This window comes from Cheilinus undulatus, linkage group 12 (genome assembly GCF_018320785.1).
Source record: "Cheilinus undulatus linkage group 12, ASM1832078v1, whole genome shotgun sequence".
Classification (NCBI taxonomy): Eukaryota; Metazoa; Chordata; class Actinopteri; order Labriformes; family Labridae; genus Cheilinus; species Cheilinus undulatus.
The window spans coordinates 39833788-39851682 of record NC_054876.1 but is presented as its reverse complement, the minus strand read 5'-3'; the positions used below and the strand labels follow the sequence as shown (position 1 = coordinate 39851682).

At 38.7% G+C, this 17895-nt stretch overlaps 1 protein-coding gene across 1 annotated transcript in view; it reads right to left on the bottom strand.

The window, feature by feature from the left end:
• Positions 1-17895, bottom strand: part of doc2b (double C2-like domains, beta) — a 289938-nt gene that overhangs the window by 50933 nt on the left and 221110 nt on the right. The window contains exons 4-5 of the mRNA XM_041801872.1: positions 11901-12010; positions 2120-2246 (exon numbers count right to left, since the gene is read on the bottom strand). Coding sequence (XP_041657806.1) covers positions 2120-2246; positions 11901-12010 — 237 coding nt within the window. The remainder of the gene's footprint in view (positions 1-2119; positions 2247-11900; positions 12011-17895) is intronic.

The following is a 17895-nucleotide window of genomic DNA, read 5'->3' as shown; positions in this document are numbered from 1 at the left end:
AGATTTGTCAGGTGATGAGGCCTAAAGCAAGTGTTCAGAGGTATTTCTGACAAGAAATAAGATGGACTGATGTCCGAGTTTTTGCAGGTGTAGCTATTTGTTGTTTTAGCAAGTGCTTCTCCTTATTATCACATTAATGAAGTGGAAGAATAGCATATCAGTGTTGGTCTCAAATGGTCTTGATGGAAAATCCCAAGATCAGCCAGTCTGAGACAAGACCAAGACATTCAAAATGTGGTCAAATTGCAAAAATGTTCACATTCACATTGCGCTTGGTCAAACAAACCAAAACGTCTGGATAACGTCAAGTTGTTTTACATCTGTGGCACTGTCATCCCAAACAAGGAGCGGTGAAGAAGAAAAGGAGACGTAGAAGATGAAGGAGATGAAACCAGATATCCATGAATCTGGTCTTTTTTTCCACATAAACAATGAAACAACGCCAAATGTATGCTGTCTTGGGATATTTACTTTTGCATTTAGAAGCCAGGGCAATGAGCTGTCCAGCATGTCTTTCTTTACATGAGATGACTGAATTGCTACCGAAGAGAAAGGCGAGCCAACGTGTGAGCGAGAGACTATGACGTGTTGCTATGGCTACACAGACCCCAAGCGAAGTACTGACATGCATTTCAGTGTATTAAATTGCACATATAAATCCATAAATTGCTGTGCTTTGTGCCACTTCCAGCCTTTGGTTCACAAGTTGTTCTGCTTGGCTCCTACTTTCCACCCCAACACCTCTCAACATCAAACTGTAGGCAATGAGGTTTAAGATCAAGTCCACAATGGATCTCAAAATGCACCTCACTGTATAAACAGCCTTTAAACATACAAGTGTATGTTTATAGGCTTCTTTGTATGAGGTTCATAATAAACACGTGCATGCTGGTAAGTCTTGAAACTTGTAAATCTCAACCACATGTAACTCAAAGATTAGCTCTGTCTTAAAGCACCCTTCTGTATATTGTATATAAGGCCCCTCATGGATAGGCACTGGAATTTAGCATTAGCCATCAATGCTGGGTTGCAGTGCATTTGAAAAATGTTGTTCAGTTTCCTATGTGCATTTCACCTGTCTTTGCAAAGTAAACGATAAATATATGAGAGAAAAAGTAACTTTAAACTGTTGTGATTCAGCTGTAGGCAAGCAATTTCACTCTCTGATTCTTGTTTTGTTTTTTAATATTAACATTAATCAAAACAGTACACTGAACTAATCCCTGATCTAATATTTAATATGACATTTTGTTATGACTGTTCAGCTTACAACAAGCAATCAAAGACAACAAACAAGGGAGAGCAGGGAAAGATTTCCAGAAAACAAAGAGTGTTGCAATATTTCATTAGATATGTATACATAACATATATATTCTATTTGTATTATCTTGTTGGACAGTACTATATATGATATATATATATATATATATATATATATATATATATATATATATATATATATATATATATATATGATATATATACAGTGCTTAACAAATTTATTAGACCACCTTAACCCTAGCCAAAGTAAGGTTTATGCCACAGCTGCCCTAAATTAACAGCACAGGTAATTACCAAAATCATTTTTTATGTTTCTGCAATTGTTAATACACCAATATGTAGAAGCTCTTTAACCCAAATGATATTTTTAATGCTAAAATATAATTATTATTGTTATCCATGAATTTTCAAATTTACTGGTTTACAAAAAAACTAAAAAAACAGTAAAGCACATTATTTTTTCTTGATCAATATGTCAAAATATAGTTACCATATTTACTTGCATTCCTGAACAGAAAAAATTGTTTTAGTGGTTGAATGTTATGCTTGAATCATTTCTGACTTCTCAGAGAAGCCCAGTAAGCCGGCTCAAATTTGGGTATAAAAAGGTGAATTCAGTTTGAAATTCCTCATTCCTGTTCAAAATGGTAAAACGTGGAGAGCTGACTGAAAATGAAAGAGTCCGCATTAAAGCACTTCATGATGCTGGATGATTGCTGAGACTATTATGACAGGTGGTCTAATAAATTTGTTAAGCACTGTATATTTTCATATATGTGTGTGTGTGTGTGTGTTTGTGTGTGCATGTGAAGTAATATGAGAATCAGGCAGGACTTACAGGTAACTGTTTCTCCAGGCAGTTGTTGAAGTTTTTGATTTGGTTGGGCTTCAGCTTCTTGAGGGGGATTCTCGTTTCCCCGATGAACTCGTTGTGTCGGAATTTGTCCTCATCACACACCGAAATCCTGCCACAGAGAAGAACAGAGCAGATGAAGGCACATGAATGAAGTGAGGCTCAGGCCAAAGATTTCTTGCTACGGAGAGGCGTTAAGACCTTAAAAATAGTAATTTTCCATCTGGAGCCCATCATCCTCTATCACAGGTCCTCAAATCTCTCCAAAATCTCATCTTTAGGACAAAACTGGCCTCTCTGACTCACTGCACTGACACAAAAGCAGCTCTGCAAGAGGAGAGTCCGTCAGATTTTTGTCAGACTCCATCAGTGTGGCAGAGGATGATGGGATAATTATACTTTAGGAAGCATTCAGCCATGTTTGGATCAGAGTCTGAATGAGAGGAAGAAGTCTTAACGACAGGAAGTTGAGAAATGTTTCTGATGTCTGATGGTGGACTATGTTCCTGAAACGATCTGAAGAGGCAACAAGTCCCCTCTTTGTTTTATTTTTAATCACCATTAAACCTTGTGTTACAAAGAAATCCCTCTTAATGCCGGGTGTCCTTTAGAACAGAAATACGAATGATGACAAATTTTGAATAAGAGACTATTCTGTGAGGTCGCTCTTTTCACTTAAACTGGAACAAGAAAAGAGTGTGGTAAGAAAAGACAAGCTTTTCAGTTAATTAAATCTAAGTCATTACACAGTGACTATAAAAATTATTCATTCATGTTTTACCCTTTTACTGACTTATTAAATTAATCAGGGTCACTATGAATCGACTTTTTGACAAACAAATGACAATATAACCTCTTTAATGACAAAGTGAGTACAGATTTATACAAAGGAATGTCAATTAAACAAAAATATGTGATGTCAAATAAGTAACTACATAAATATTCACCCCCTTTAAGTCAGTATTAAGTAGATGCACCTTTGGCTGCAATCACAGCACTGATGGGTCTCAATCAGGTTTGCACATCTGCACTCTGCAATTTTACTCCATTCTTCTTTGCAAAACTGCTGAAGCTCTGTCAGGTTGCACATGGATCGGGTGCAAACAGCCTTTTACAAGTCTAGCTACAAATTCTCTGTTGGATCGAGGTCTGGGCTTTGACTTGGCCACTCCAGAACATTCTCCTTGTTGTTGTTCGCTGTATGCTTCAGGGTGTTGTCTTGCAGGAAAATAAATCTTCTCTCAATCTGTAGTTCTCTTACAGACTGAATAAGATTGTCCTCCAGGATTTTCCTATTTTTCAACATTAATTTTTCCTCTACCTTTACAGGTTTTTCATGGCGGGCAGCTGAGAAGCATCCCCACAGCATGATGCTGCCACCACCATGCCTCACAGTGGGGTAGGTGCGTTTGTGGCGATGTGCAGTACCACTTTGGTCTCATCAGACCAAAAAACTTTCTTCCACTTGACCATGGAGTCTTCCAAACGTCTTTTGGCGAGATCTTGTTACAATTTAATCTGAGTTTTCCTCAACAGTGGCTTTCTTGTTGCCACTCCGCCATAAAGCTTTGACTGGTGAAGAACCTGGACAACAGGTGTTGCATGCAGAGTCCCTCCCACCTCAACTGTTGAAGCTTGTAACTCCTTCAGAGCAGTCATAGGTGTCTTGGTGGACTCTCTCACTAGTCTCCTTCTTTCATGGTTAGTCAGTTTGAACTGAAATCCGGGGGATGTTCAGTGCCTTGGAAATGTTTTTGTATCCATCCCCTGGTTTATAATTTTCAATTACCTTTTCCCTGAGTTGCTTGAGGTGTTCTTTTGTCTTTAAGGTGTAATGGTAGCCAGCAGTACTGATTAACAATGACTGGACCATCCTGACACTGCTGTCTTTATATCACAATCACTTGATGAGTTTAACCTCCTGAGACCTGAGCTGTTTGGAATGCATTTCTAGTTTCTTCCACTTATTTGGAACAAGTAGGACCTGATAGGTTTAAAAGCTAAGCCTTCACTTTGAACAGGAATTAATTTTGGCCAAAAAATAGCAACACAAATTCTCTAAGATTTCAAAGAAGCTACCTAAACTTTCTGTGAAAATGTGTGAACATATTCTTAAAGTTTTTCATAAAATATACCCCAACATTTCTTCAAATATTTCTCAGATGTTTCAATGAAACTTTCTCATAAAGTTCAAATGTTCAAATTCCTCAAATAAAAAAGATCCCCAAAATCTCAATTCCCCCTAAAATTTCAAATCAAATTCCCAAATCATACTATGAAAATTATGGAAACTTTCCCTTAACCTCTTTACAAATTCCAATGAATTTCCCCCCAAAATCAAGGAATTTCAAAGGACATCCTCTTCTCCCACCTGCAATGAAATTCCCCAAATCAACAAATATACTTGGCTGATAGATTTGACAAATTTACCTCACAATTAACAAAAAACACCATTTAACTGACTGTTAACTTTCAGTAAAGGCAGTGACATCAGCTAACAACAGACTGTACTGAGATGAAGTGCTCTGTGATTTTATATTGTAGTGTTAGAGGGGCGGAGTCAGGCTTGTGACATCATGAGCCCACATATTAGCCCCGCCCACATGAAACCAAGCCAGGAAAAAAGTGAAAAACTTTCTAAAGGTCACATGTAGATCTCAGTGCTTTCACATGTCAACAGTAACCATATTCCAACATATCTAATGTGTTAAGACAAAAACTTTGGCTTTCACTTTACAGGCTCTGTAAATGTCAGTGTGTGACTTTGGAGTGAGTTTGACCTGTGGTGTAAAAAGCTCTTTGAGTATGATGTTTGAATCTTTCAGCTGTTTTCTGCATCTTCTCTGCTGTATGTAGTTGTTCCAGTTTTTCATTGTGGTTGTGTCAACATAATTGTAAACCACATCACAACTTAAACATGAACACAGCACGCTGTTCTCATCTTATTCTCTTAATTAGTTCAGCTTGGATTGAATGTGTTATTATGCGTGCTGCATTCAGCTTGTTTACATATTTCTATTATTGGCCTATTTTCTGTTTCCTCAGAACAAACACCACAAATATCCTCCTTTAAATACGTGAAAACATCCTCTGATGGTGTTTTTCCTACTGTATTCTCCAATCAATAGAGAAGAAAGACTCATTATTGAACAAACTGATGAGTGTTGATGACCTAAGCAGCAGAGCTCGAGTCAAAACCTGTGAGAATAAAAGGCACATATGCTGTTCTTCCAGACAGGAGATCTATATTCCTCTCCTTTTTTATTAAACTTTAAATAAATGTCTGTTATTGATGCAGGAGGAGGATTCTTTCTGTGGGTCTATTATCTATCTATAAGCACTCACAGCTCGGACATGCTGTGCTCCAGGATTTAGACTCATGTAGAGGAATACTGCTTGTTTCAAGTGTTTTTCTCTGCATAATCATTCAATGTGTGCAGGAAAACATGCACCCCGTGGCATGAGTAATATGTTATGGTTTGTTATGGATGCCAAGCAATCAGAATCCAAATGAAACTCAGCTATAAAAAATGAATAACTTATCTACCCATACTTGAAACAGATGGAGCTGAATTCAAATTTTAATTTAGAAGGAAATGAAGAGTGTTTCCTGGAAATGTAGAGGCTTTTCTCTCAGTATTGTTCCTGGAAAATGTTTAATCAAGGGCCATGTTGTTCAAAGAGACATTTTTGTACAGACAAGCATCCATCACTCTATTCTTTTTATTTGTTGTTGCGATAGCCAGTGGAGTAATGAAACCAATTTCCTCTACTGAAAAACAACCATTATGAGCAATGATGAGGATGTATAGAAATATTAGTTTATAAATGACTTCATAATAAGAAGTAATCTGGAAACTGTTAACAATAAAGTACTGGAAACTGGCACACTGTAAATCCTCAAATATTAACCAGGGCCTTCATTTGAAAAACTGCAGAAAGTATTGTATTGTGTACTCTATTGTACTTCATAGTTTCAGCATAAGACGGTGCTACCATGCTAATTCTGTAAACAAATATCTCAACAAGAAGAATTTATTGATATGCTTTTTTGTGACTAAACCAAGACAACGCTGGACAAAGTAAAATATTGGCAATCAAAATACTAACATCTTGTTTCCTAACTCCCTGATGAGTTTCAGGAAATAGCAGTACCAGTAAAATCTAGGGGCTGAACCAGTGGCAGCTTGGACCAAACAGGGCCCCCTGAAACATCCCCAGAAACCTGGAATTGATTGTCCATTTGCCTTGTTAGCCATCAAAACCAGCTTTTAGTGTTAGTTCAGGCAGTCTACGGTGTCAAGCTCTGCCCCGATCAGCTGATCTAATGCAAGCCCTTTGTTCTAAGCACACTATTGGCCAGTCGCTCTCATGCCGCCTCATTCAAACTGCTCTTGCCTGGCCATGCTCTGCCGCTCTCTCTGCAAGCTGCTCTTGCAACCCTCCTCCACCCCAGCTCCTCCTTTGTTCTGCCTCTGACTTAGGCCTCGTTAACACGATAACGTTTTGCTTCGTTTTCCGTTTTCATTTCCAAAAAGTTCCACGTTCAGATGGCAACCTTTTCAAAACGATCTGGGTTCACACGAGACTGCGGGAAACACCAAAAACGATGTAGTATACATGCCAGGCCAGTAGATGGCGGTGTGATTTTTGTGCCTGCACCAGATTCTGACTTGACCCATACACTCTTCGAGGGTGTATGGGTCAAGTCAGAATCTGGTGCAGGCACGAAATATGTCTCTGCTGATCCAAGTGATGGTGAAGTAAATCAACACTTTGTTGGAGAAGTACAGTTAAATTCAAAAGACTGAGGAGCACAAACAGTACATTGGTGTCGGCCATCTTTGTTTTGATTTGGGCTTCCCATCCGCGCATGCGTTATAAGGCTACTCGGGCATGGATATTTAATGCAGCCGAAGTGCACGTGTCTGTTTTCAGAAAGTGCTGGTTTCCCTGTTTGCATGGAGATGGAAATGGGGGCGTTTTGAAAAACTTCCCTTCTGAAGCTTGTTCCTGAAAAGTTCTGTTTTCAGGCACCAAAACGCCGTTGCCATGTGAATGGACAGCCAAAACGCTACAAAACTTTGGCATTTTCACTTGAAAACGTTGTCGTGTAAACGAGACATTAATCAATGCCTTACACCTCACCTTGTGGATATTACAGTGGTACCAACATCCTCTTATATTTTTGCATATGGCCTTAGGTGGAAAAAGTTTGGACATCCCTGTCTCACAGAGAACTCTTCAGCTATAGAATCAGCAGAGCATCGGTGACTCTTGTGGACCAGTCCTTGACCCTGCTCTGTGATTTTGTGGTTTTCTGCATCATGGCTGAGTTCTGTTGTTCTTAAACGCTTCCACTTTCCAATAATATCCCTTACAGCTGACTGTAGCATATCCAGCCGGGACGACATTTTCTAAACCATCATATTGCAAAGATGGCATCCGTCACAGTACCACACTTGAAGTTTCTGGGATCTTCAGGACGACATATTTAGTATCACAAATGTTTGCAAATGGAGACGGCATGGCTAAGTGCCTGATTTTATAACCCATGGTAAAGGTTGTAAAATATTTTTGTCCATATACTGTATGTCATCAGAGTGGTTTACCAAAATCTTGTTTACTGAGCTACAAAAGTTTGTGAAACAGCAAAAATCACAGGATTTTTGTTGAATAAGTTTTAGCATAAACCAAAAAAAAAAAAAAAAAAAAATTAGGGAGAAAAAAGTTGACAAATCTTCTGGTACCACATCGGCGAAGTAAACACAGTCACATGCACATAGAGAGCGCTATAACAAAGCTGCTTAGCTGAATAATACAAATGTGGACCACCTACAGTCCACCTATCACTTGGACATAAAGTAAAATGTGCTGTAGCCACAAAAAAGATTTCACATATGATTGCATAACCTCCTTGCAGCGCAGAGTGAACACTTTGGTAAAAATAACAGAGCTAAGAACAGTGAAGTAACACTTTGATTGTATAACAGTCATGTTATTGTAGTGCCGTTTTTAGATTTCGGTTTTAAGTCTATTCTCAGGTGTAGTAGTAAAATAAAAATAAACTAAAACGGGATGTTTTCTGACCCAAACAACAGGGCTGTTTGGAGGAAAAGAAGTTTGTTTACTTAGTCTGAGGCTATCATAAGCTCAGGTTCACCTTGGCCAAAAAAAAACAAGCATCATAAATTGTAGTAAAAGCAGAAGATAAATAATGACACCAGAGCTTTCAGGAAAAAAATGACTGGTACAAAAAAGGAACAGACTGTAATAAAGAAAATGTTTCTGACGAGGCAGGAAGAAGAGAAACTGTCAAACATCATCGCTCCCTCAAATCATTCTAATGAAAACCTTTCAAAACAAAAACACTGCTGTTGAGGATAAAATACAGGCCTAGCAACACAACAAGAGACATGTTTCCTTTTCTTTCCTCGCTTTCTGTTTCCAACATTTCTTTACCTTCTATTTTTAAATAAAGGCCCCTCTTCATTCCTTCCTCCTGGGTTTTTTTTTTAGTATATTTCATTTTCCTCTTTGAGTCATTTAACTTTCTTTAAATATGCACACCGTTAGTCAAAAGTAATAACCAAACGTATTTATCTATCTATTTTTTTATTTCTTGTAAAATATACCAAATAAATCTACACCAGCTTCACTGGCCAGTCTAGACAAATGTAATAACAGGAGGATTGAAAATAAAGGCATGACATGACGCGCAGAGCGTGTTTGCTGCGTGATTGCTTTGGCACATGTCAGCTCCAGCTCACACCATCACCGCATAAAAATGGGCTTTTACTTTGAAAAGCACAAACCAAAAGTGTAACAATACTGTTTGTCTTGCCTGTGGCATATTTCAGATGTGGACACCTACGTATCCAAGAGATGAGCCTAAAGGTTAAAAAAATAAAAAAGCGCTGTCTTCTCATGATTTTTGCCATTCTCGTGCAGGCAGTCTGAATGTCCTGACTTGCATGCTGAAATAAAAATCAAGCTGTGACACAACTGACATGCATCCCATTGCAAACATCCATACGCCATGACTTGATTGTCATTTTGGCTAGTCTCATGTGTCACGTGTCGGTGTGTCTTTCGTCTCATGCACTGAGCTCCTTGAGATTAAACGGCTTATAATTTAACCGCTTGTTGTTAGATGTGCCAGTCAGCCAAAATAGACAGGAAATTCTAAAAAGCCATGTTCACCTTGTTTTAGCAGATGTGTACAGTCATGTGCGTACGTTTTCAGCATGTATGGCACTAAGCAGTCATTACTGGCCTGATGTGCCTGCTACTTTCCCAGATGGTACCCTAGGCCAGTGGTTTGCAAAGAGTATGCTGGGCAAGGTTATTATAGTTCTGGATTTTTCCTTAGTTTTTATTTTTATTTTGTTTTTACTTTTTGTTTTGAATTTCAGTTAAATTTTTATGAGTTTTTTTCTTATGTTTTGTTAGTTTAATCTCGTTTTTATTTGTAAAAATGTTTCGTTTTAGTTTTTATTAGTTTTAGTGTTAGTTTTAGTTTTATTGGCAATATGGGGAACTTGTAAGGGGTGAGACCTAAAAGGGTTCTTCACTTTTCTCTTTATTTATTTAATTTGTATGTTTGTATACTACTCAAGACCCAAAATGACCACTGAATAAAATATTTCCAATCAAAATGAGGTGATTTTACACTCTCCAGGCTTGGGTGTCCATGTCAGTCAGTCTGCTGCTGTCAAAGATTTAAACTAAGGACACTTTGTCTCTAATTTTATTTTATTTTAGTTAGTTTTGTCAGCACAGAATTAAAGTTCAGTTAGGCTATTGTTCAAGGGTTTTTTAAAACTTAGTTTTTATTTAGTTTCAGTTAACTAAAATGATTTTTACATTTTAGTTTTAGTTATAGAATAGAATAAAATAGAAACCTTTATTGTCATTGCATAAATACAACAAAATTGCACATGCTCGTCCCAGTGATAATTATTTTGTTTGTTTGTTTGTTTTTATTTTTGTTTGTTTGATTATTTTGTTAGTTTTAGTTAACTATAATAACCTTGGTGCTGAGGCACACTGGTATATCTTGAAGCAAGTCTAGGTGTGCCTTGGGAATTTGTATAAGTATACATTTTTACTACAACTATACAACAACTAAAGATACTACAACCCCTGTCCTAACTACATGCAAGCGTCAGACATTGCATTGCATCATGCAGCATGGCATGCTCACAGTCCATCTATTTTCTGTCAAATATGTAATTCTCTGCCCTGTATATTGACTGTTTTTCCCACATGTAAAAAATGACATCTCATGCATTTACTTTGAAAGTGGAGAATTGGAGGTGTGGTGCCTTGTATTGATTAGACTCTAACAGCTGTGAGTCACATAGTTTTGTCTCCATGTTAACACAAGTGAGACCATAACATTTCATAAATGGATATGGATAATATTCATGCATCATGCTCTCTACTTTGTTAAACAAGCTAACAGGTTTGATGAGAGAGGAAAGTTGAAGAAAATCAAGAATATCTTCTAGTAGGACACTCCTGGTGCCTTATCAGCCTCTGTGCAACCTCTTTCCTTGTTACTTGACCATCTCCATGTGAGCAACAGAGAGGAAAGTAAGAATAGGGTGACAGGGAAAAAACCTTGTGCTTTTGAGCTGCATTGCACTCTGTCACTCACAGGCTGTCAGGATACCATTAAAGGAATGTCTGTAACCAAAATGATTTGCAGTTGGAAAATGTTACAACCCGTGTTTAAGAGGCTATTTTACAAGGACATGAATATGGAGTGCCTTGAGACTATTGCTTGATTTTTGATGTGCCTTGTGGAAAAAAAGTTTAAAAACCACAGCCCTAGACCACAGTTACTCATCACATCTACCCCTTACTTTGTCCTAAAGGTGTGGACTTTGTTATTTTATAACAGATTATTTCCCCATATGCCTGGTAATATTCAAGGACATCCAGCGCATGACTGGGGTCGTGTCAATCCTCCTCCCCACCTGATGATGCCCTAAAGCAGGCTTACTGGCAATTTTTGACCCAATATGTCCAAAATTTTTGCTTGCCTCAGGGCTCGCCTCCCCACCTCACTGGGTAAGTGAAAAAAAAGCGTAGTGGTTTCCACTGGCAGCCAGGGCTTCCCACCTTTTCGATCCTGTAATGGAAGATGGTGCTAAATTTCTTCTTCTGTGGTCTCACACTGAGCTGCTGTTCTGCACCCTAGATGTACAAAACTGCTGTTCTCTCAGGGAAACACTTTGACTGTCATGGCTGGCCATGCTGGGAGTAGAGCAGATCGATGTGGTGCATCGTGTCCAGGCCGCTAGTGGTGTTGGTTTGTACATGGTAAATAATAGGGGTGACATTTGGACTTGTGTTGGCTGGCACTAGCGTGTTTTAGACTGTAGTCTAGTCATTGTTATGGAAAAAGATTAAAAATTAAGACTGTAACAATCATGAGTCTTTCTCAGTCCCAGCTCTGACTTGTAAGGTTGATCCAACAACTCCATCAACCCCATGGGGTTCCTTCATTTTTCCACATTTTGTCAGCTTCCATTCTTTTTCTCTAATTTAACCTTATACTGCTCATTTTATTTATCCCTTCTTTTCCCTTTAATTTTCTTCCTTTCTTTTACTTCCGTATGTTCCTGCCATGGCTTTCTCCTATTTTCTCTTTTCCATGTGTTTATATACCCCCCAACCCTTCTGTTATTCCCTCACCCCTCCTGTCCTCTTCTCCATTCTGCTCACACAGTCTGCAGGATGTGAAAGTCGAGGTTACCTGAGTGTTTTGCGGACCATATCCTCATCTGTGATGCCGTAGTAGGTCAGGGTCTCGCTCCAGACGGGGTTGAGTGTGTTGTGCAGAGTCTTGGTTCTAAGTTTATTGGCCTGAAAGTCAAAAAGAGAGAAACTGGTCATTTATCCGATTGAACATCTTGATTGACTGTGTACCTGCACTGTCCCTCAGATCGGCAGACTTCATCCCTCATGCGTCGACTTGTATTGAAGGGCTGCCAGAGTTTTATAAACATCCCTGCAAATGTACTAAAGCTCTGTGCCCTGCTGAAAATTTGTCAATGCATTGACGTCTGGCTGTACACAGAGGCGAATGGGAGCGGGCCGATGCTTATTGAACACTGTGAGGAGAGAAAAATAAACACCAGAATGCATTTACATGAAGTGACGGGCTTTGATTATTCCTGTGCATGCAACAGAGTGAATAATGTTGAGAAAACTGAAGTTTGAATGTGGTTTCGATGACTCAGCTGTGCCTCAGGCTGTGGCATTTCTGTGAAAACAAGCTGAACAATTCAAGAACAACATTACACAAACACATTAGGAAATCAGTACCTTAGGTCAGTGTTTGATGGTGTTTGAGTATTAACTGAGGTAAAAAACAATAAAAAGGGATCAATGGAAAGAAATAGAAACCTAAGGAACACAAAGTACATGAATAAAATGATAGAAAAACAAAGGAGGTCAAATATTAATAAGGTCGGTTCAGATCAACATATTGATCACTTTTACAGACCAATCCAGCCAAAATAGTTTTTAAAAGGGAGAACTGACAAAGAAAATATAAGTTTAGTCATCACTTTAGCTTCGTTAGCTTCAGCTTAAGCTAACACAGCTTCGCTAGCTATGTAGTTAGTTACTCAACAAACAGATGGAGCTACCTTAACTTCAGCTAAAGCAAATGAAGATAAAGCGAGCCACTGTTTGATTAGCTACTTCTGAAACAGGTCTAGCTTTAGCAAATGTAGCATAATTTAGCATAGCTTCATTTGTTTTAGCTTTTGTTATATTAGTTATGTAGCTATGTTACTTATGTAGCTTATATGGCCAACATAGCTATGTTAGCTTACTTAGCCTTGTTAGCTTTAGACAGCTATGTTAGATCTAATGGAGCTTCTTTAGCTTGAGCTTCCTTAGCTGCAATACTTTTAGCAAAAGCTAATTAAGATAAAGCCGGCCTAAAAGAGCCTTTTTAGACAGGTCTCACTTTAGCAAATGTAGAGTAATCTAGTGTAGCTTTGTTTGCTTTAGCTTTAGGTATATTAGTTATGTAGCTATTTTACCTATGTAGCTTATGCAGCTAACATAGCTATGTTAGCTACTAACCCACATCACTTACTTAGCCTTGTTAGTTTTAGATTGAGCTATGTTAGATCTAATTGAGCTCCTTTAGCTTTAGCTTCCTTAGCTAAACAGGTCTATCTTAGCAAATGTCTCATAATTTAGCATAGCTTTGGCATAGGTATGCTATGTAGTTATATTACCTTTGTAGCTTACGCAGCTAACATAGCTACAGTAGCTTTAAGTTTAGTACCTAACCCACATAACTTACTTAGCCTTGCTAGCTTCAGAATTAGCTAGGTTAGATCTAATTGGGCATTTTTAGCTTTAGCCTCCTTAGCTGTATTAACTTTAGCAAAAGCTAATGAAGACATAGCTGGCCTAAAACAGCTTTCTTAAACAGGTCTATCTTAGCAAATGTCACATAATCTAGCATAGCTTTGGCATTGTATGCTAGATAGCTATTTAACAATGTAGCTTATGTAGCTAAAGTAGCTAATAGGGCCTTGTTAGCTTTAGATTTAGCTAGGTTAGGTCTACTGGGGCTTTTTTAGCTTTAGCTTCCTTAGCTGCATAGCAAAAGCTAATGAAGATAAAGCGAGCCTAAAACAGCCTTCTAAAGCCGGTCTAAATTCACAGATGTAGCATTATCTAGCATTGCTTTGGCATAGGTATGCTATGTAATTACACTACCTATGTAGCTAAAGTATCTAATGTAGCCTTGTTAGCTTTAGGTTTATTTGCTGTTTATTTGCTTCCTGTATGGATGTAATGTTGATTTAGTAATGGGATAGCATAGTGTTTTATTTTGAAATTGACCAGATACTTTGGGTTTCCCTGTATCTAATTTCCTGTTTGGGTCTGTTTGCTCTCTTCAGCAGCTCCATTGTAAATATATTCTAGGATATCAAGAGTGGGGCAGAGCAGAATGGAGCTTCTATCATGTGCTAGAGATGGATAGTAGCAGTATTATCAATATGGTGACCTCCATAAACAGGCTCCAAAAGTGCGCATCAGACACACTAAGACAATGTCCATGTTCTATACGGTCCATAGTCAACACCAGTGAAACAATGATAATAAACAAATCAGGATGTAAACTGCAGACAGATGAAATGTTCCTATGGTAAAAGTGAACCAGACAAAAGTTAGTGTGTAATTCTGATTATCCAAAATTACATCAGTAGCTATAAAAGTCCATTAGGACTGTGTGATAGAATTTTTAATGACACACTGTGCTGCTGAAAATAAAAGCCGTGAGAAGCGTCAGAGCTTTATCATCACGGGGGAAACCCTCTGAGCAGAACAGTAAACATGGCAGGATGAGGATGATGATTGTGCGTTGTGAGTCATGGGTGAGGACGTGTGATTCTGCAGAATTTAATCAATTAGCTGTGTGATTATTTGCAGGTCTGATGGCGAGGTTCCATATAATGTGCCTCTCTCTGATTGTTTCTGCCTCAATCAGCAGATGATTCTCACAGGAAGGCTTTTGACACACACACCCACTCATATCCACACACGCCCACACAAGAAACACTGAAAGTGAGGTTTTGGGGCTGATAATGACTTTTTGAATGAAATGTAAATAACATTTTTTGTTCTGTAACTTCATTAAATGAAAAAGTTTGAACCTTGTGGGATGCCGTTGATTATTCTATTATATACTTGGTTCTTTCTTTCTTAAATTAAAAGCTTGTTGTGCTTTTTGATGTTGTCAGAATGAATGCTTTTGAAAAAGAAATGACTGAAGTGCAGCTCAGTGCATTTTGATTAGGTGAACAGAAACTTGGTAAACTACTTTAAACACTTTTTGAATGACTATTCAGATAGAGGATGCTGGTGACTGAGGGGTTATAACAGGGTAATTCTGATGTCTCCTTTTAAAATGACAGTACAAACTAAAAAGAAGAGACAAAGTCTGTTTTCTGGCTCAAATCTCTGTTATGATGCTTTCAATTATCCATAGACCACTGTGGCTGATAGATTTGGCAAATTTACCTCACAACAAACAAACATTTATCTGACAGCTTACTTTCAAAGAAGGCAGTGACATCAGCTAAAAACAACAGACTGTACTGAGATGAACTGCCCTGTGATTTTATATTGTACTGTGAGAGGGGCGGGGTCATTCCCCACTGTAGGCTCATGACATCATGAGCCCACATATTAGCCCCGCCTAAATTAAACCAAGCCAGGAAAGAAGTGAAAAACGCCCTAATGGTCTCGATCCAAATTTCAATCACATGTTGATCTCAGTGTTTTCACATGTTTACAGCTACCACATTACAAGATATCTAGTGTGTTTAGACACAAATCTTGGATTTCACTTTACAGGGTCTTTAAAAAGTTTGTGATAAAACTGTATTGTGAGTCAACAGTGTCTTTACATCCCTACTTGCTGCTCAATAATCTTTCATAAGTAAGTTCAGATCCTTAATCCCTTCCTCCTGAGACACAGCAGCATTGTAAAGCACACCTACAGAATATTTGCACATTTACTCCACAGTGTGACACATCTTTCCCTTTGCTGACAAAAATAGATTTCCGATATAGATAAGGCTTACAATGTCACATCTCCTGCTGAGATAACTTTTCAGATAAGCTATGTGTTTTCATTTCATCTGTCTGCAGCTGTTTCTGCAGCTTTTATGTGAAATTCCCTTGCTTTAGGAACTAAGTTCATAAATTTACTGCAGTAGTAGCTCTCAAAACTGATCATGTTCAATTGCAGATGACATTCCTTTTGAGGCAATATTTCACTCAAAGTTAAATGTATTCAAAGGAACATATTGTACTTGCATTAAACAGTAACTACAAAGGGAAACCAGGTCACTGCACAGCCAGTTAATGAACATTCCTGCTTGGCTGTACATGCATGGAAACCACTGGCAGAGATCAGTGAACAATAAAGGTGTTGTTTCTATAAAAGCAGCACAGTCATTATAAAAATAGACGTGTGATATTTCAGCCGTTGATTAAGCCTCTTCATTCCAGTCTAAAGCTGTTTCCCATCCACAATGACAGACAAGGTGATCCAACAATTGGAGGACACGATGATTCATTTAAATTAACTAAATGCATCCTTGGCAGGATCACAAAGATTAGAAGAAGTGGGACTTCTCTTCAAATGTGGGCCTGGATGTCAGTAAAGCACCCTGAAGTCTGAGCTAAACAAGTATTCAATCAAAGGGTTTCAGCGCTCTGAGTGGCTAACATCACTGAAGCAACATAATGAAAGGCCTGTGGTATTAACTCAGGCGATGAAAGCAGTGAATTAGATATAAATACAGCTAACATGCAGTACAGGGGGAGTTTTTAGTGTGCATTAAAGGGAAAATAATTCACCTGCAGCACCTGCTCACAGATGGAGGGCTGCGCTACAAACAAGCAACCCCGCGTCACACGTCATTTCAGCTGCCAAGGCTAAAAAGGTTTCCTCTCAGGCCAATTATTGAAGTGTATTTGAATGGAGCTGGGGCTCTCTGCTCACATTAGATTTAGTTTAGAAAGCCTCCCTACTCGAGAGAGGTGGGAGAGTTCGCTGGGCTGAGACATGGACTCATTTAGGAGGGAAAAACATCAGACCACAGCTGTGCACAAAATCAAAAATGCTGAAAATTCAGAATCATTGCTTTTAACACAACAAGCCCCCAAAAATTATCCCTTGAAGTCTGTTTGACACATGTAGCTCACGCTGATGAGTAAAAGAAGTCAAAATGCATCCATTTTAACAAGGATACTGAACAAAAAACAGAATATTACAATTGTTTTCTCATGTGACAAAAAGCATTCTTCACCTACAGCTAGCATCTGCGGGTGCTAGCTGTAGTTGAAGACTGGTTTGTACAGAAAAAGGCATAATGAGGAAGGCCTCTGCCAGACAAATTCATCAGATTAAGAGAGCAGCTGCTAAAATGCTGGCCCACCAACCTCCAGGGGTAGGATCCTCCAGAGGCTTGCAGTCATAAATAAACCTACTATTCAGCCACCCCTAACCAATGTTCACAAGCAGAAACGGTTGCGATGGACCCAGAAATACATGAAGACTCATTTTCAAACAGTCTTGTTTACTGACGAGTGCCGTGCAAGCCTGGATGGTCCAGATGGAAGAGAAGTGGATGGTTGGTGGATGGCCACAATGTCCCAACAAGGCTGCAATGTCAGCAAGGCGGGGGCGGAGCCATATTTTGGGCCAGATTCATGAGGAGAGAGCTGGTAGGCCCCTTAAGGATCCCTGAAGGTGTGAAAATGACCTTGGCAAAGTATATAGAGTTTTGGACTGACCACTTTCTTCCATGATACAAAAAGAAGAACCGCGCCTTGTGCAGCAAAATTATCTTCATGCAAGACAATGCACCATCTCATGCTGCAAAGAATACCTCTGCGTCATTGGCTGCAATGTGCATAAAAGGAGAGAAACTCATGATGTTGCCCCATCTTCCCCCTAAGAACCTATAGAGAACCTTTGGAGCATCCTCAAGCTAAAGATCTATGAGGGTGGGAGGCAGTTCACATCAAAACAGCAGCTCTGAGAGGATATTCTGATATCTTGCAAAGAAATTCAAGCAGAAACTTTCCAAAAACATCCAAGTTCAATGGATGCAAGAATGTGATATCAAAGAATGGGTCCTATGCTACATGTAACTTTGCCTGTTAAGATTTTTTTGATTGAAACAGCTTTTGATTTCAGTAAA